A 21,019-nucleotide genomic window follows, 5' to 3' on the forward strand; every position below is an offset into this window, starting at 1 on the left:
CCTTTTTGTGAAGGATGGGACTTTGGAAGCAATGTCTTTTTGTGCTAGTTCTCCTTATAACTCTGAGTTTTGTGTTATTTTATAATCGTAAATTGCTGGTACAAAAAAGGATGCAGAGAACAACTATCTCAAATGCTGCTGAATTAGCAGAAGTCTGTAATCAAATTATAAAAGGGGAGACCTTTCTTTTGAACAAAAGTGTGCTAAGAACTTCAGACAGGGTGATTACCTGTCGCCAACAATTGATTCAGAATCACTATATAACGAAAACTCTATCCAAAGAAGGCTTGTTGTTTCCTTTGGCCTACATAATAGTTATACACAAAGACTTCGAAACCTTTGAGAGACTCTTCAGGGCAGTTTACATGCCCCAGAATGTTTACTGCATTCATGTGGATAAGAAGGCAACCCTGGAGTTTTATGTAGCAGTGGAAGGATTTCTGAACTGTTTTCCCAATGCTTTCTTTGCCTCAAAGATGGAATATATAGTCTATGGTGGAATATCCAGGCTCCAGGCTGACCTGAACTGCATGAAAGACCTTGTAGCCTCTGAAGTTCAGTGGAAGTATATTATTAACACTTGTGGTCAAGATTTCCCTCTGAAAACCAATAAGGAAATAGTCCAGTTTTTGAAAGGATTTAAAGGGAAAAATATCACCCCAGGGGAACCGGCTCCTAAGCATATGATTTGGAGAACTAAATACAGCTATGAAGAGCATGCAGGTCCATTTGAATTTTTTATTAACGAAACCCAGACATTAAAAACCCCACCTCCCCACAATCTGACCATTTACTTTGGCTCAGCTTACGTCGCCCTCACCAGGGAGTTCGTCAACTTTGTTCTCCAAGACCAACGGGCCATTGATTTTTTTGAGTGGTCTAAGGACACCTACAGTCCTGATGAGCATTTCTGGGTGACTCTCAATAGGAATCCAGGTATGTATGTCTCACATGTGGTGTTACTTTGAATAAAGAAGCATGAACAAAAATCTTGATATCTTTATATTATAGAAACAATTGCTGAAACTTCCCCCAAAACTAAACTATGCAAAGTGATATACAAAAAACATGTCCATATACAATGAAACACAGTGAAATCTCTTATGGAAGAGAAACTTCTTAGCATAGGAAAATGAGCAGATGTCTCTGTAGAATATAACAGCTATTTTCAAAGTTTGATTCTGTCCTAAGATACACTTATTTCAAGCAATTTAGGAACCATTGGTATGTAGCTGTAGACCTAATTCTCTCTTTATCATGAGGGCATTTAAAATTAGATGTTAGAATTTGGGGCAACTAGGTGGTGCAGCTGGGCCCAGAGTCAGGAAGACTCATTTTCATGAGTTCAAGTCTGGCCTTAGACAATTGCTAGACTCACTTAACCCTGTTTGCCTCAGTTTTCTGATCTGTAAAAATGGGCTGTAGAGGGAAATGGCAAACCACTCCAGTATCTTTGCCAAGAAAACCCCAAAAGCGGTCACAAAGAGTTGGACACGACTGAAAACAACTAAAATTTAGGAACAAGGATTCAGACCCTCATCACCTCATCCTCCATCCTATCCTCCACGTTGCTGCCGTAGTGATTTTCGTAAGACCTCTCAAACCTCTACTCAAATTCCAGTGGCTCTACCCTTGCCTCTAAGAATAAAATATGAACACCTCTGTTTAGCTTTTAAAGCCCTCCACAACCTTGCCCTGCTTATCTTTCCAGCCTCCTTGTACTTGACTCTCTGTACTCCCAGATGAGCCAGACTGGCCTTCTCTGTCTTCTTCATACATAACAATCCATCTTCAGTCTCCATGCTTTGGTACTACCAATCTGCCATGCCTGACCTCCACCTTATAGAGACATTCTCTTTTGAATATGTAGCTCATCCTTCTCTGAGAAGCCTTTCCTTAATTCCCCCTCCCCCAATTGCTAGTACCCTCTCTCCCAGACTACTTAGTAGTTAACCACTTTGTCTTAATTTGTATTTATTGCATATATATGTATATATGTGTGTGTGAGTATACACACATGCGTGTGTGCGCGCACGCACACACACACACACACACACACACACACACACACACACACACTTCTTGTCTCCTCTCAACAGAAGGTAAGTTCTTTGGAAGAGGAGATTGTTTTATTCTTTGTATTTCTACCCACAGCACCTAACACGGTGCCAGACAGCTAGATGATGCAGTAGACACAACATTGGCCTGGAAACAGGAAGACCTGAGTTCAAATATGACCTCAGATCTGTATCAACTCTGTGACCCTGGGCAAGTCACTTAACTGCTGTTTGCCTCAGTTTTCTCATCTGCAAAATGAGGATAATAATGGCACCTACTCCCCAGGGCTGTTGTGAGGATCAAATGAAATAATAACTGTAAAGTGCTTAACACAGAGCCTGGCACATTGTGAGTGCTAATATAAATGTTTTCTATTATTAGCACATAGTAGGTATTTAATAAATACTTCTTGATTGATGATTTGGAAGGTTTTTTTTAAACCAAATTCTTCCTCTCCTCTGCTCCCAACTTCCTCCACGACTAAATCCCTCAAAATTGAATTTGTATATCCTTTAAAAAGGAGAATTAGATTAGCTCAATTTCCCCACTTCTTTTACAAGAACACTATAGGACTCTTTTGATCAAACAATTAAATGCTTTTTACTCATTTCTAGTTTCCTCATCTGTAAAATGGGATAATAATAATGATATAACACCTCCCAGAGTTGTTCTGAGTATCAAATGTTGTTAGAATAATGTTTATAAAGCACTCACTTTGCAAACTTTAAAGAGTCATATAAATGCTAGCTATCCGTACTCTGAATATTCCATCCCAACCAGCCTGCTTCATGTTTCCCATGTGTAACATCCTCCCTCCGGCCCCTCTCAGCCTTGTCAGGTTGTCCCCCATGCCTGGGAATACTCTCCCTCTACACCTCCACATCTTGGAAGTCCTAGCTACTTTCAAGTATCTCATCCTTTTTTAGTGTTCTATTTTGTAAAGCACTTAGCCCGGTGCCTGGCAAACAGTAGGCACTTAATAAATGTCTATTCCCTCCTTCCCATTTGCTGTGGGGTTTCTTGGGGTTTCTATTTGTCTGTGAGCATATTGTCTCCTTTCCCTTGAAAAGATTATTTCTCTGGTTTGTTCTTTGAACATTTCGGTCCTTCTTTGTGCCTAATTGCGAATGGTTTTCTAGAAGGGCTGGGCCAGTTTTGCAGTTTGTCAGTCTTCCCCAACTCATCCCATACTGACTACTGCTATCTTTTTTGTTATTGTTGTTGTTACCATACTGGCCTATTTTCTGGGAATAAAATCAACTTCAAATTTTTTATTTCTTTAATATTTTCTATCTGTAGATAGAAAATTTTCCATGGGGTCCTGGCTCTAAAAGCGCTTCTTACAATGCATCATTTCCCTTCTGTAAGCCCAGAGCTGTTGTGCCTCTCCCTCAGCCCTGGCCTGGGCTTTGTTCTCTCAGGGAAGCCTACAAGGGGTGAGGGCATCTCCTTGGGACACCGCTCCAGGAAAGCTCTGAGAGATCGCTGTAGAAGGACCTCATCTCCACCCTTCCTAGTCCCACTTTTGTGAATTCCCTTATGAAGCTGACTTTCTTTAACCCCTAGGCTGTCCCCAGGTAACCGGTTGGTAAATGATTGAGGGAAGGCCCCTGAAGGAAATTCTGGGACGCATTTGCAATTAGGTCTCTTATCATTTTTTTTAATTGCTTTATTTATTTTTAGTTTTCAACATTCACTTCTGGAGGATTTTGAGTTCTAAATTTTCTCCCCTTCCTTCCTCTCCCCCCTTTCCAAGATGGCATGCAATCTGATATAGGCTCTACATATATATTCATATGAAACATATTTTCACAGTAGTCATGTTGTAAAGAAGAATTAGAACCAATGGGAGGAATCACGAGAAAGAAGAAATGAGAGAGAGAGAGAGAGAGAGAGAGACCGCAAATAGTATGCTTCGATCTGCATTCAGACTCCATAATTCTTCTTTTGGATATGGATAGCATTTTCCATCATGAGTCTTTTGGAGTTGTCTTAGATAATTAGGTCTCTTTTCTGACTTTCTCTTATTCCATCTGGTGGTTCCCTGTTTCCTCTGTAACCAGCACCTGCACTTCTGGGCTCTTTCCTCCGTAGGTTTCTCCCATCATGCTCCATGATCCTCTATGGTCACCCCTTTTCTTTGCACTCATGCATCAGGGTTTCCCATGTGTAACATTCTCCCTCCTGCCCCTCTCAGCCTTGCCAGGTTGTCCCCTATGCCTGGGAATGCTCTCAGTGGGCTTCAAACTGCTCAGGGATCTGGGTCCCCATTTACCGCAGGATGCTGGGCCTCAATTACATTGTTTTTTCCATAAGAATTACCTGTAGTGTTTTTCTCTCTAGTTTTCCTCTTCTTGTCATGCTTACATTTACTCTCATTGATTGGGTGGGGCCAAGCTGGGCAGAGTGATGAAAGTAGCAGTGGAGGGGTGGAGGGTAGCAGTGGATAGGGAAGACCTCAATTCCATCCTGCTTCAGACACTTACTGGTTCTATGATCCTGGACAAGTCACTTAAACTACCTCAACTTCAGTTTCCTCATTTCTTAAAAGGGGATAGTAATAGCATCTACCGCACAGGGTTGTTGAGAGGTTCAAATGAAATAATATATGTAAACTGCTTTGCAAACCTTAAAGTGTTGTATAAATTCTGCTATGATTATTAAGTGTTATTATTATTAGTACTGGAAGGGGAGCTGTGGCCTAGGTTACTTTCTCACTGTACTACCTTCCTAGGATCCATGATTCTGAGATCTTTTTTTTTTTAACTGGACCTGTGATTTCATTGGTGTAGGGAACTTATGGTAAATCACTTTCTCTACCATCGCTGTTCATTACTTACCCTGTAATTTCTAGATTTATGTAGTATCTTGGGACACTGAGAGGTTAAGGTGTCTTGCCCAGGGTCTCAGGGATAGGAGGTGAGCCTAGATAATCCTGGCTGAGAGAAGTTAGAACTATCCACTATACTTGGCTTCCTTTCTACATATATTATTAGTATAAATAATTTGTACCTTAAATGTATCAATTGTATTGATATATACACTTTCAGGAAATAAGGAAGAATTATTAGCAAGGAATCCTGGCTCCAGAATCCTTCTAAAAAGTGGTAGTGGCTCAGAAAGGGTTAGCAAGAAGGCATTCTCCATAAGGATTCAGTACATCTTTTATCACAGTCATATGCCCCAAGTGTAAACTATCTAGCTCCAGAGTAGGGAAATGGACTGAGACAGTAGACAGAGACAATAAACAGGAAACAGACATCTTCATCCCTCTGACTGCCATCCCCAGACAGAAGACCAGCAAAGCAGATACACACTGAGTCTCTAAATCAACCACCGTAACCCAGCCACATGAAAGTCCCACTTGCCTCTGGTTCAGTCTTTCACTCAATATCTATCTCTCTGTCTCTGTTTGCTTCTCCTCTCCCTCCCTGTCCCTCCACAACTCTCTCTTTTTTTCTCTCTCACCTCTCTTTCATTCTTCTTTCTCCATTTCTCTCCCTCCTCTCTCTCTCCCTCCTCTGTCTCCATTTCTCTTCCTCCTCTCTCTCCATCTCTCTCCCTCATTTCTTTTCCTCCTCTCTCTTTCCCTCCTCTCTCTCTCTCTCTCTCTCTCTCTCTCTCTCTCTCTCTCTCTCTCTTCCTCTCCCTCTGTCCTCTGTCTCCATCTCTCTCCCTCATCTCTCTTCCTCCTCTCCCCCCTCTCTCTTTCCCTCCTCTGTCTCCATCTCTCTCCCTCCTCTCTCTGTCCCTGTCTCTCTGTCTCTCTCTCTCTCTCTCTCTCTCTCTCTCTCTCTCTCTCCTCCCTCTATCTCCATCTCCATCTCTCCCTCCTCTCTCTCTCCCTCTCCTTCCTCTGTCTCCATCTCTCCCTCCTCTGTCTCTCTGTCTCTTTCTGTCTCTCTGTCTCTCTGTCTCTATCTCTCCCCTCTGTCTCCATCTCCATCTCTCCCTCCTCTCTCTCTCTCTCTCCTTCCTCTGTCTCCATCTCTCCCTCCTCTGTCTCTCTGTCTCTGTCTCTCTCTCTCTCTTTTTCTCTCCTCCTTCTGTCTCCATCTCCATCTCTCCCTCTTCTCTCTCTCCCTCTCCTTCCTCTGTCTCCATCTCTCTCCCTCACTCTTCTTTCTCTCCTTCCTCCTCCTCCCACCTCTATCTCTGGTCATTAGCAATTTCTATGCAAACTGAACCATTTTATTATTTAGCTTTCTGAAAACATCCAGCCCCATTTACTCTGCTTCCTTCCTTTAATTACCTTGGCAAGCAAGCAGGACAGGAGGTGATATAAGCATCATCCAGTGTCCTGGCCCATCTGTTTCACCAAAGTAGTCTCACTTCCCCTTCCCCGCCCCCACCTTGACTCTATTGACTCATTAAGCTCATCACACATTTCCAAACAAGAGTCAAAACTGAACATGGAAGAATTATTTGCTAAAGAAGTAGATCAAGTAAAATTCATAATGAGAAAACTTTCGGGGAGGAATGAAGGTTTTCCCCAACTGAAACTGAAATTAATCTTGGTCAAGTTCAGGTGGGATGCTTTGTAGGTATTTTTCCCAGGGTTAAGAGCATTAGAGAATGTTTCCCAGGTCTGGTCATTTGTCTTGAGAGGATAGAAGTTGGACAGCATTCACAATTAAGTGAAGGAAGACAAAGTACAGCTGTGTTTCTCATGGTGTATTTTTTCAAAGGTTCAGCGAGCATGAATGTCTCCCCGGAATGAGCTCGGTTAGTTACGCAGATCCTGTGCCCATTTTTAGAAAAATGTCTTTCCTGGCCCAAATTACATCTAGGTGTAAGTGTTTGTGTTGGGGGGTAGTGTGTTTAAGGGGAAGGCCTACAGTTGAGGATATCCAATAGATATGATAAATGACGTTTTCTTGTATTATTCCCCTGACGGATATCCTACTCACTCACTTGACCATCAAAACCAGGAATTATGTAGCATTTCCAATCTAAGGGAGTAGTTCTTCAATTTTGCGGGTTCTGCTAGGAGATAGTTTATAATCAATTCTTTAGAGGCAGCTCGGTGGCACAGTGGATTAGAATGCTGGACCTGCAGTCGTGAGGACCTGAGTTCAATCCTGCCTCAAACACTTACCGGCTGTGGGACCTTGGGCAAGTCACTTAACTTGCCTCAGTTTCCTCATTTGTAAAAAAGGGGATTATAATAGAAGTTATCTCCCAGGGTTGTTGTGAGGACAAAATGAGATAAAATTTGTAAAGCACTTAGCATGGTACATAGTAGTCACTTAATAAATGTTTATTTCCTTCCTATTTTGCATCTATGCACTCTTTGATACTAACATTCCCTCCTGCAGTGATGATTTGAAATCTACCCACACTGTTTCAACCTGTATGACCTTTGTCTACTTCTTCAGGGAATATCTCCAGTATTCCAGGGGCCCTTCCTCTAGAGTTCTTGATATCCCAGTGGCTCATATGGACTGTCTACTCATTATTCACCAGTTATTGGTGTCCATGGACACCAGATATGGACTGTCTGCCTGTTATTCCCCACTCTAAATACATCATTGGACACCTCTTCTGGTTGAACATTTTTCTGGTGACATCCTTGATGGAGCTATTGATGTACAAGTGTTTGGTGGTTATGTGCTGCCCTCAGAGATTATCTCCAATTTATCCTGTATATATCTTTTATGTGAATATAGTTGTTTGTATGTTGTCTCCCCCATTAGAATGTGAGCTTCTGAAGGCAGGAACTGGTTTTTGCCTTCTGTATCTCCAGCTCTTAGCACAGTGTCTAGCATGTGGTACATATTTAATACTTATTGACTCACTGACTGCCCTGTTCACATCCATTATTCATCTAGTTCACCAAAATTTGCACCTTTCTATGGTATTTTCATCACCTTCCATTATGGTAGAATAGACTCTTTTGAGCATAACTTGAAGGCATACATTGATTCTAGGCATCGGGGTAAATTTTTACTAAAATTTATATTGGCATTTTGTCTGATTTCTTCTGACTTTTTGGGTCCACCAGACTATAAAAACTAATACAAGAACCCAAATATGTGGGGTTTGAATGTATCACTGATTTGCTCTGTGGTCTTGGGTCCACCACTGGTCACCTAGACCTTAATTTCCCAGTTTATAAGTAAGAATAAGTAATAATACTAACACCCCCCCCAACCTGCTCCCCTAGGCTATTTCGAGGATCACTTTAGCTCTCTAAAGTGATTCTAGTCTATCCAAAGGAAGTTTTCACCAAAATTTAAGGTCTTATTGGAAACTCACACTAATGTCTAATAGATGGTGAGCTCCTCAAAGATAGGGACTATTTTTTGCCTTTCTTCGAATCTCTAGTGTTTAGTACAGTTCCTGACACAGAGTGGATGCTTAATAAATGTTTACTGACTGACTGTCAATGTGATAAGATATAAGCTTACTGATTTTGCTTCTAATTTAGATGTCAGACACTTACAAGATAGTGAATACTATTGATCTATGAACCCAAAATAAGTAGGAAAGGTAGGTCCAACTCCTGTTCACAGAGTGGAACCGTATCTGCCTTTGTACAAGTGTTTGGTAGCTAGAAACTCTAGAGATAAAACTAGAAACTAGAAACTCTGCTACGCCTTGTTTAGTCACACTTTCCCAGTTGTATGTTCTTAGGTGTGGAACACCGCATTCTTTCACCTCTAAAAGCCTTGAGCCTGGCCAAGTTTCTTTCACTTACACTGAGTATAACGGCCAAAAGGGAGAAGAAAGTACTACATGTACATAAAAACATTTTTCTAGATATAAAGACAATATTCCCTTTGGCTCCCAGAAAATGTCTTTCAGAGGGGCAAAGAAGTTCACTTTATGAGAACTAAATTCTGGCCCGGTTCAAAAAGCAATCCTACTATAAAAGGAACCATGGAATGGAGGCATGTTTTTTTTTTTAATTTTGTAAGCTGAATATATACTCTATACTCTGTTCTTGTCAGACCTCGTCCCATGTCTTGTGTTTTATCCTGAGCACCATATTTGAGTAAGAACATTGATAAACTCCAGGATGATGAAAATTAGACACCATGCTATACGATGTTCAGTAGAAAGAACTAGGGATCATTTAGCCTGGAAAATAGAGGGGGAGGAGAGGGTAAGGTTAGGGGAGGAGATACAGACATATTGTGTTCTTCAAATATTTGAATGGCTGTCATATATGGAAGGGGGATTATATGTCTTCTTCTTGGCCCCAGAGAGAAGAACTTGGAGCAGCTTGTGGGTGTTACAGAGGCAGATTTCAACTGGATAGATGGAAAACCTTCCTAAAATTATTACTGTCTAAAAAGTATGATGGGATATCTTCAGAAGCAGAGGATTTCCCATCCTAGGAAGACATTAAGTGGAAGATGGATAACCACTTGTTGGGGAATTTTAGAGAAGATTACTTTTCAAAATTAGCCAAGATGGCCTGTGAATTATCTTCCAGCTCCAAGATTCTGTGATATCTTATTCTAGTAAAAGAGACCTTTTTTCTGAATAATCTAAAATTATTTTTGTAATGCCACATATCAAACAACATAAAACATTAAACAGTCTTGGAGTGGTTGAAGGATCCTTGTATGTGCCAAGTTATTTACATGTTATTTCCACCATTAAAATATAAACTCAAAAAAGACCTTTGAAAATGATTCATTAACTCTTCTTTCTTTTCTTCCTTTAAATAATGCATTATTACTACCTTTTCCTGCTCTCTCCAGCCCCACCTCTTCAAAAAAGAGAAAAAAAAAATCCCTCCCTTGTAAGCAGGCAGTGTGGAACAGTAGAAAAGGCAATGGATGTGAAATCAGAGAACCTGGGTTCAAGTCCAGCCTGGACAAGATACCTAACTTTTGTCTGCTTCAATTTCCTTATCCCTAAAATGGACATCATAGTAGCATTTACCTTATCAGGGCTGTTGGGAGAATCAAGTCAAATGAGGTGATATAAATGCAAAAAAAAATCTCAGTCCCCCTTAATGTCCTCTGCAACCATATCTGGTTTATCCTTTATATATCTTGCATGTGTATAGTTTTTGCCTGTTTTCTCCCCATTAGACCATGAACTCTTTCAGAGCATGACTGTCTTGTGCCTGCCTTTGTATCTCTAGGCTTAGCTCTGTACCTGGCAGAGTAAATAGGTGCTTAATAAATGCTGTTGACTGACTACTTATGTAAAAGTGCTTTACAAAACTTAAAAGGCATTATTTAAATGGTAGCTATCATTATTAGTTCCAAATGCATTAATGAAAGACTCTCAGCAGCTAACTCTAGTGTAAATGTATCTCAGTGCCCCTTTGCACTGAAACTGGAAAACTCCAGCAAAGGTTAGCAAAGCAGAGAACTCCATTAAGAGTCTAGATAACTCAGACCAAAACAAAAGCTTTCATTTGAAATATTCAAATGATTGAGGCAAGAAGTGTTTTCTTTGGCCTTGGCTTGAATTCCTAATGTAATTGCTCAGTTCTCAGAAATAACTCATCCTTCCCAAGCCCAGATTTCACCAGTCACTTATGGAGCCAGATGGGTCCCTTTTAATGGCCTGAAAGTGTAAAACCTCTCCATACACACCAAACCGGGGCATCCTTGCCTCAAGGCAGGCATAAAGATGAAATATCTACTTTGCAGATATATAATTACCTAACCTCAACTCATGATCCAATAACAAAGCCCAACCTTTATCTCAGTTTCCTGTCTCCTGAGTGCAAAACTTTTACAATTAGCTCTGATTCAAACAGCAAATAAGTAAACACCAACAAAAATAATAAAGAAAACTATGGTGGAATTCTGGGTCCCAAAGTTTCACTCCACATCCATCCCACAACCATTTATTAAACTTTCCTGTTGGAAAGCATTGTACTGAGTGTTGTGGCACAGACTAAGATGTGGTTCCTGACCTCAACAGTTACAGGGTCAAAGATTTAAAAGCTGGAAGGGATTATAAAGGCCATCAAATCCAAGCCAGTTCTTTTGTAGAAAAGGAAACCTGAGTTTCAGAGAGGTTGTCATTTGTCCATAGTTAGGGGCTTTTAGCTGGGACTTGAAGGAAGCCAGGAGGCAGAGATGAGGAAGGAGAGCAGGCCAGGCATTGGGGATAGCCAGAGTAAATGCTCATATTCAGGAGGTGGAATGAGTCTTATTCAAGGAACAGCAAAGAGGTCAGTGACACTGGATTATAGACAACATGTCAGGGAGTAAGGTATAAGAAAACTGGAAAGATAGGAGGGGGCTGGGTTAAGAAGAGCTTTGAATGCAAAATAGAAGATTTTATATTTCATCCTGGAGGTGAGAGGGAGCAACTGGAGTTTATTGACTAGGGGAGTGACCTAGTCAGACCTGTGCTTTAGGAAGATCACTTTGACGGTTGAGTGCAGGCTGGACTGGAATAAGGAGAGACTTGAGCCAGGCAGGTGTACCAACAGGTTATTGCAATAATTCAGGCATGAGGTGATGAGAGCCTTCATTAGGGTGGTGGCAGCGTTACAGGAGAGAAGGGACCATATTTGAGAGATATTAGATAAAATGAATAGAATTTGGCAATAGATTCATTACAGAGGATAAGACAGTGAGGAAGCAGGTATGACAGATAGCTTTTGAGCGTGGGTGACTGGGAGGATGGCGGTACCCTCCACAGTGATAAAGAAGTCAGGAATTGGGGAGGGGCTGGAGGAGGGAAAGATAATGAATTCAGTTTTTCAAAGGTTGAATTTAAGGTGTCTATGGGACATGAGTTTGAGATGTGGGAGGAGGCAGCTGTAGTGCAGAAGAAGAAAAAGAAACATGGGATTGGAAGTCAAGACACCTGGGTTCAAATGCAGGCTCTGTCACTTACCATCTTTGTGACCTTGGGCAAATCGCTTAACACCTCTGAGGTTCCGTTTCTGCATCTAAAAGACAAGGAATCAAAGGAAATAACCTCTGAGGTCCCTACCAACTTTAAATCTACAATTATACTACTCAAATTCAAATTTCAGCTCTGCTGACACCACCTGCGTGACCTTGAAAAAATAATTTTTCACTCTTTAGGCCTGAGTTTCCTCATCTGTGCAATGGCGGTTTTGGATTCAATATTCTCAAGTGTCTCACCTCCAAATCTTATGATCCCAGCAAAATAATGTCATTTTTTTAAAAAGCGGAAATTGGAGAACTGTTGGCTTTGATAGAAATTCCTATCCTGAGGCCTCATCCTAGTAACAGAACCAGACCCCAGAAAAGGACTAAGTCCCTTTCATTTTAATGACATGAATTCTCAATAGTTACCAGGTGTGTAGGTGTTTACAGAATCTGGAAGGAACAATTATAATCATAGCTAGCATTTATATAGTGCCTTCTATGTTCGTTCCAGGCACTGTGCTAAGTAAGCACTTTACAAACGTAATCTTGTTTGGGGAAGGGTGCTGCTTTTGGTGAAATAAGAAAAAAAAAACTGGAAACAATGTATTTCCACCAACTGGGGGAATAGCTAAACAAATTGTGAGATATTAATATTACTAACAATATAATGTCTCATATTATCATATTATGGCATATTATTTCACTGTAAGAAACAAAAAAAATAAGGAATTTAAAGAAACAAGATTTGCATGAACTCAACCAATAAACATTAAGTGTATGCTATGTGCTAGACACATAGCAAAAAAATAAAAGTCCTGGCCCTTAGAGAGCTTATATTATCTCTTGGAAGACAATATGTACATAAATATATGTAGGATATATACAAAATAATTACAAGGTAATTTGGGAGGTGGGGCATGTGGCTTGCTAGGGACTGTAGGGGGTGGCTAGGTGGCACAGTGGACACAGTTCCAAGCCTGGAGTCGGGAAGACTCATCTTCCTGAGTTCAAATCTGGCCTCAGGCTCTTACTAGCTGTATGACCCTGGACAAGTCACTTAACCCTATTTGCCTTAGTTTCCTCATCTATAAGATGGACTGGAGAAGGAAATGGCAAACCACTCCAGGGTCTTTGCCAAGAAAATCCCAAATAGGGTCATGAAGACATGACTGAAACAACTGAACTATAACAAAAACAATTGGGAGGAAGGTCACTAGGATGGGAGGGAGAAGGATTGGTAAGATAAGGTTTCATATAGAAGATTGTCCTTTAGATGAGTCTTGAGGGAAACAAGGGGTCAGAGGTGAGGAGAGAGAATATTCCAGGCATGGAGGGAAGCCAATGCAAAAGCATGGAGGTAGATATCAAGAATCTTATGTGAGATACAGCAAGAAAGCCAGTTAGTCTGACCTATAGAATGCAAGAAGGGGAGTAATATTGAATAAGCCTATTAAGGTAGATTGGGGTCTGGTTGTGATGGGCTTGAAATGTGAAATGGAGAAGTTTATATTTGAGTTTAATGAGTAAGGGGCTTGACAAGGTCAAATTGGAACTTGAGGAAAATCATTTTGGCAACTGTGTGGAAGGTAGGTTAGAGAAAGGAGAAACTTGAAGTAAGGAACTGATGCGGAATCAAGAAACAGAGGTAGAGTGGCATATACAAAGACTGTATTAATGCGAAGGGAAAAATAACTTGTAGTGACCAATCTTGACCTAGGAGGCGAGATTAGGAAGCACTTCCACCATTTTGTTAAAGAGTACTAGAGACGAAAAGAGCTACATATCCTATCATGCACGATTTGTATTGATTTGTTTTGCTTACTTGATTTCTTTTATTATAAGGCAAGTTTCATTGGGGGTTTCAGGGACTGGATCTGGAAATGACTGTGCTGTTTTAAAGAAATAAAAACCAATTTAAATGGGGGGAAGGGGTGCTGAACAGATGGCCCATGGGCTCCCAGATGGTGCAAAGAAAGCAGCCATATGTAAAAGAGGTGGTTTGGTTTTATTGGCATGTGCAGATTAGACCAGTACCAATGTGACAGGGCTCTTATGAATACAGTCATTCCAAATGGTTTTCAGGGATTTCATTTAGTACAGTTTAACTACTAGATCCTTCTTCTGGTGCCTGAGACTGGTCAGAAACCTTCACTTTCAGTATCCCAGCAATCAATATTCCAGGCTAAGGTAACACTTCATGTCTAGGTTCTCAACACTTTATGTGTAGGTTCTCCCATGTCCCTCTATGGCAGACACCCAACTCAGCGAGAAGACTTGAGTAAAAGAAGGAAGGTTGACTGGCTCTCAGACAGCCCATTCTTTTGACAAAAGCTACTGAAAAATGAGGCTACTTTAGATTTGGGGAATGGATATAGAGAGACAGAAGCCATGAAGCCAGCCTAGAAATGGAATTCTTAAGGAGGAGAATTACATTGGGTGGTACCAGCAACAGCTCTCATTTCTGTAATTTTTGAAGATTTTACAGAGTGTTTCTCTTGCAACCCTGTAAGACAGAGAATGAAAGTAAATTTGCTTCCATTTTGTCAATGAGAAATCAATGAAATCACAGGTCGAGGCAAGACAGAGGAGTGCAGTGAGGTTCAGAGAGGTTAGGTGACTTGCCTATGGTCACACATCTCGTAAATGTCAGAGAGTCTCTTGACCCCCAATGTAGCCCTCTTTTTACTCCACTAATGGACAATGAAGGAAAGTTGGTAGGATGGAAGAAAATGTATTCTACTTCTAGTAGGTGGTCAACATGGTCATAATCATCACATTTGGGCATCTGAGGGAAATGGCACAGTAGGGGAAGCCTGCATCCTGGGCAGGTCTCTCTCTCTCCACCCTTCCTTGTGTTCCTTGTTGTTCTTATGCAGTTGCTTCAGTCATGCCTAACTCTTCACGACCCCTTTGGGGTTTCCTTGACAAAGATACTGGAGTGGTTTACCATTTCCTTCTTCAACTCGTTTTACAGATGAGGAAACTAAGACAAACAGGGTTAAATGACCTTCCCAAGATCATGCAACCAGTAAGTATCTGAGGCCAGATTTGAACTCAGGTCTTCCTGACTCCAGGCTGGACACTCTATCCACTGCATCACCTAGCTGCCCCACCCCTCACCTGGTGTTCTAGTTGCCTGTGTTTGTATACATCCAGCAATATGCAAGTAGATGTTTAACAACCAGTTTTCTAGGAAAAGAAATGTATGCAAGACACACTTTTACATTTAATTGGAATCATTTCTTGTCTACTACAGACAATCAACAAAATAATGAATCTAGCCCTGATGTGTAGCTTTTGCCTTTTTCCAAGGTACAAGTGCTCATATTTTTGCTTTTCTCTCCCTCCTTGGAATAGAGTAGAGGTTCTTAACCTGGAGTCCACATAGATTTCAGAGTCCACATGAACTTGTCCTTATAAAAATTTTGATAACTGTATTTTGATATAATTGATTTCCTTTATAATCATATGTATTTTGTTCTTCACATTTTAAAAGCATGATTCTGAGAAGCAGATTGGGGAGAAAAATGAGAGAGGGATTTTCTCTCTGTCCACTAACAATGTCATTGGGTTTGCTCACTGTATAAAGCCACTCTCCTCCTCTTTGCCCAGGGGTCAAATCAGGCCCTTAATTATGAGCTGAGAAGCACTCAGAGTCACAGTTAAGGAACTTGAATCAAGGATTCCAAAAATAATAATAACAGTTCCCACTTGCATAGTATTTTATGTTTTATGAAGTATATTCATCATAACCACTCTGGGAGGTAGAGTAATGTAGGTATTATCCCCATTTTACAGATGAGAAACTGAGGTTCAGAAAAGTTAATAATAGTAATAATAACTAATACTTATATAGCTTAAGATATACAAAGTACCTTATATGTATCATCACATTTGATTTAATATTCATAAAAAACCTATGTTGTGGTATATGCTATTATTCTCTCCCTTTTATACATGAAGAAACTGAAGCTGAGAGAGGTTAGGTAACCTTCCAACAGTCACACAGCTAGTAAATGTCTGAGGCAAGATTTGAACCAACTCCAAGTAGGACACTCTCTCCGTTTTGCCACCTAATTGCCTTGCCCACTGTCATCCGCCATAGTTAATACTGGAGTTGGGATTCGAACCCAGACTTTCAGACTCCAAATATGGGGGGGCTTTCCCCCACATCACACTGCCCTATTCATTCAAAGCATTTTTTTTCTTATTCTCTAATGTATATTATAAGATTAGACTAGGTGTGGGCCAATGGTAGAAGCAAAAAGCTTTTATTTATAACGCTTTCACTTAAGCCATATATACTATATATGGAGATTATTGGCTGAACTCACTCAGTGGAAAGAAACATGTTGGTAAAAACAATTCATATCAGAACTAGTTTTTCATGTGAAAATCCATATGCCCTGGTAAATGCCTTCCCCAAATATTTGTTGGCTATGATGTAGGCATGGTCAAGTAGCAGTAGAATCTTCGTTATTGTTCACCATTTCCTAAGTAACAACCTCTACATTTTTTTAGAACTTTGTATTAGAATCACTGAAAACTTGACCATGGTTTCCAAACTCCTACGACTACTCATGTTTCTAGAGCATTCACTGTGGTGAATTGCTTTTGCCTCACTGCTTTTGTTTATTTGCTTTGCCTGGTACATAGTTCTTTGCAAATATTTGCCTAACATCATTCATCATTCAGAGAGTGTTTGCATGGTAACTTTCCTCAGTCAAAAATAAATGTGCTTTTCATAAACTTAGCTTTACTTTCCACTGAGGCAGGTAATTCAATTCAGTACCATTCAGTTCAATCCTAAGCCTCTGTGACGAGTCATGCCACACCATTCACATTTGTTAACTACCTGTTATGTGCAAGACACTATGTTGAAGGGCTGGGGACAAAAGGAAGAATAAGAACCTAGACCCAACCCTCATGGAACTTATAATTAAGAGAAGGAAATTAAGACATGCTCGAAAAGAACTGTTGCTGTCTCTTAGGCAGACTCTGATAATTGTAAAAGAGAAGTCTAGACATAGTGTTATGAGAAATTTGAGGAGGAAGAAATGAATCACTTTCAGCTTGGGGAGGGGATTTACCTTGAAAATTCAGAATAACAGGATTTGCCTTGAAAATTCCCTGCAAATTTTACATGCAAAGTTTTTAAGCCTTTAGGTGAGAGCTGAAAAAAATGTTTTGGAGCCTTTCAGCCAATTTGGGAGATGCACTGACTCATACCTGCTCCTTTGGCAATTAGCTGAACTAGTGTGGAAAGTCAAGTAATTGGGCCCCAGGAGGAGTTGGATTCTCCCCAATGATCTCCTGGAAAGGGTTCCACTGATATACATCAGTCGTTAAGAAAAGCTGTTACTTGGAGTTATCATCAACATAATCAAAGAGTTAAGTTCGTAGGTTTTCATTTATAAGTTATCTAGACAGAGACAATGGAATCATTTAGCTGTTAAAATGGGGGTGTGATTACCACCATTGCCAACATTTCTCTGAATCGTATGTGTAAAAGCTCTTATTACCTCTGGAAAAGTTCCCTATAATCTGCAATTAGGGGGGAAAACAAACAAACCAACCAACCCTGAGTCATCTGACCTGCTTCAGTAACTCTGACAAGAGTTCCATTAAAATTGTCTTCCAACACAGAACTATTCCAGAGAAATCATAAATCATAAGAATGAGTCTAATCTTAATCACATTCAGCTAAATAACCTCAGATTTTAGTTCTTATCTGACAAATTATTTATGTTTGTCTGAAGCCTGCCATCCCTACAAAATGTACTTTTCTCATTCTTTGACTTCATGAATTTAAAAGATTTTCCCTTCAAATTTATGAAAATCAATTTTCCTACCTGCCCTTCCATATGAGAATGGTGATTAATTGAGACTTCTACATCATTGGGTTCTATATCTAGAAATACAATGGACCTCAAAAACCATTCACTTCAGCCCCCTCACTTTATGATTGAGGAAACCGAGAACCAGGGAAGTTATCTCATCCTAGATCACACAGGTTGTAGATATCAAAAAGCAGAATTTGAATCCAGCTTTTCAGACTCCATAACTAGTATCCTTCCCATTGTACCACAAGGTCTAGAATATGCCCAGAAACACATGAGATTTCACACTGGCATAGGCAATTAAGCAAAATAAATAGGAATGAAGGAAGGCAGAAAAATAAATGTTACTATAGTCACACTTCATTATATCTAGGTGAATTTAGAAGGTAGAAGAAGTTGGTACAGTGGAAGGAACATTAGCTTTATAGATAGAGGTTCAAATCATGCCCCTGACATTTACTTCATGGATACTCTTAGGCAAATTATAAAAGCTTCCTGAGACTCAATTCTGTAAATCTGTAAAATGAGGGGGTTTGACTAGTTGACTTTTGAAGCCCCTTTGAACTCTAGATCTGTGATATTCTGAGTCTAACATACAGTATAAAAAAGCATAATTTGCTGAAGATCACGGCAGTTGGCCTTTCTGGGCAGCTAAAATTTTCCAGTGAGACAAGAAACCTAGAGTGCTACTCCCAGCCAATGACAATTTCTTTTGTCAATTAACTGTAAGGCATCTTGGATAGCCACTTAGGTAGTGTAAATGTAAATTTTTTTTGAAGTTTTAATTTAAATTTATTTATTTAACATATTTGGTTTTCAGCCTTGATTTTCACAACAGTTTGAATTACAAATTTTCTCCCCATTTCTACCCTCCCCCCCACTCCAAGATGGCATATATTCTGGTTGCCCTGTTCCCCAGTCAGCCCTCCCCTCTATCACCCCCCTCCCCTCTCATACCCTTTTCCCTTCCTTTCTTGTAGGGCAAGATAAATTTCTACGCCCCATTGCCTGTGTATCTTATTTTTTAGTTGCATGCCAAAAACTTTTTTTTTTTGAACATCTGTTTTTAAAACTTTGAGTTCCAAATTCTCTCCCCTCTTCCCTTCCTACCCACCCTCCCTAAGAAGTCGAGCAATTCAACCTAGGCCACACATGTATCATTATGTATAACCCTTCCACAATACTCATGTTGTGAAAGGCTAACTACATTTTGCTCCTTCCCAACCCATCCCACTTTATTGAATTTTCTCCCTTGACCCTGTCCCCTTTCCAAAGTGTTTGTTTTGATTACCTCCACCCCCATCTGCCCTCCCCTCCATCATCCCCCCCCTTTTATTTTTTTTTTATCTTCCTCCCTCTTCTTTCCTGTGGGGTAAGATACCCAACTGAGTATGTATGGTATTCCCCCTCAGGCCAAATCTGATGAGAGCAAGGTTCACTCATTCGCCCCTCACCTGCCCTTTCCCCTCCTCCCACAGAACTGCTTCTTCTTGCCACCTTTATGCGAGATAATCCACCCCATTCTATCTCTCCCTATCTCCCTCTCTCAGTATGTTGCTCTCTCATCCCTTAATTTCATTTTATTTCTTTTAGATATCTTCCCTTCATCTTCAACTCACCCTGTGTCTGCTCTCTCTCTTTTACATATATATATATATATACATATATAAACACACACATATATATATACACATACATACACATACATACATATACACATAGATATATACATACATACACATTCACTTATATATATACATAAACATATATATATATATGCATATTCCCTTCAACTACCCTAATACTGAGGTCTCATGAATCATATACATCATCTTTCCATGTAGAAATGTACACAAAACAGTTCTACTTTAGTAAGTCCCTTGCAATTTCCGTTTCTTGATTACCTTTTCATGCTTCTCTTGATTCTTGTGTTTGAAAGTCAAATTTTCTATTCAGTTCTGGTCTTTTCACTGAGAAAGCTTGAAAGTCCTCTATTTTATTGAAAATCCATATTTTGCCTTGGAGCTGTTGTTGTCTTCTTTAGGCTGTATGTTTTGGTCTTCTTTGTCACCAAAGAAAGAATCCAAAGTCTGCCTTGGAGTGCCTTGGAGCACTCAGTTTTGCTGGGTAGGTGATTCTAGGTTTTAATCCTAGCTCCATTGACCTCTGGAATATCGCATTCCAAGCCCTTCGATCTCTTAATGTAGAAGCAGCCAGATCTTGGATTATTCTGATTATGTTTCCACAGTACTCAAATTGTTTCTTTCTGGCTGCTTGCAGTATTTTCTCCTTAATCTGGGAGCTCTGGAATTTGGCAACAATATTCCTAGGAGATTTCTTTTTGGGATCTATTTGAGGAGGCGATCGATGGATTCTTTCAATTTCTATTTTGCCCTGTGGCTCTAGAATATCAGGGCAGTTCTCCTTGATAATTTCCTAGAAGATGGTATCTAGGCTCTTTTTTTGATCATGGCTTTCAGGTAGTCCAATAATTTTTAAATTATCTCTCCTGGATCTATTTTCCAGGTCAGTGGTTTTTCCAAGGAGATATTTCACATTGTCTTCCATTTTTTCATTCCTTTGGTTCTGTTTTATAATATCCTGATTTCTCATAAAGTCACTAGCTTCCACTTGCCCCAATCTAATTTTTAAAGTAGTATTTTCTTCAGTGGTCTTTTGGACCTCCTTTTCCATTTGGCTAATTCTGCCTTTCAAGGCATTCTTCTCCTCATTGGCTTTTTGGAGCTCTTTTGCCATTTGAGTTAGTCTGTTATTGAAGGTGCTGTTTTCTTCAGTGTATTTTTCAGTATTTTTTTGGGTCTCCTTTAGCAAGTCATTGACTTGTTTTTCATGGTTTTCTTGCATCCTTCTCATTTCTCTTCCCAATTTTTCCTCTACTTCTCTAACTTGCTTTTCCAAATCCTTTTTGAGTTCTTCTATGGCCTGGGGCCAGTTCATGTTTTTCTTGGAGGCTTTGGTTGTAGGCTCTATGACTTTGTTGTCTTCTTTAGGCTGTATGTTTTGGTCTTCTTTGTCACCAAAGAAAGAATCCAAAGTCTGAGACTGAATCTGGGCGCGTTTTCGCTGCCTGGCCATATTCCCAACCAACTAACTTGACCCTTGAGTTTTTCAGTGGGGTATGACTGCTTGTAGACTAACAAGTTCTATGTTCCACGTTTGGGGGGGAGATGCCAGCTCTGTCAGACCCGCACTACTCCTTCCCCAAGAACCCCCAGCCCGGGCTGGGCTTAGATCTTCAGCAGGCTGGTGCACTCCTGCTCTGATCTGCCACTTAAT

At 40.2% G+C, this 21,019-nt stretch overlaps 1 protein-coding gene across 1 annotated transcript in view; it reads left to right on the plus strand.

Moving 5' to 3' along the window:
- Positions 1-110: 110 nt before the first annotated feature.
- The window catches only part of LOC118835400 (N-acetyllactosaminide beta-1,6-N-acetylglucosaminyl-transferase-like), a 31,924-nt gene continuing 11,015 nt past the window's right edge, over positions 111-21,019 (plus strand). Inside the window, exons 1-2 of the mRNA XM_036742595.1 lie at positions 111-936; positions 7,437-7,647. Coding sequence (XP_036598490.1) covers positions 111-936; positions 7,437-7,647 — 1,037 coding nt within the window. The remainder of the gene's footprint in view (positions 937-7,436; positions 7,648-21,019) is intronic.

This window comes from Trichosurus vulpecula, chromosome 1, assembly GCF_011100635.1.
Source record: "Trichosurus vulpecula isolate mTriVul1 chromosome 1, mTriVul1.pri, whole genome shotgun sequence".
Lineage (NCBI taxonomy): Eukaryota > Metazoa > Chordata > Mammalia > Diprotodontia > Phalangeridae > Trichosurus > Trichosurus vulpecula.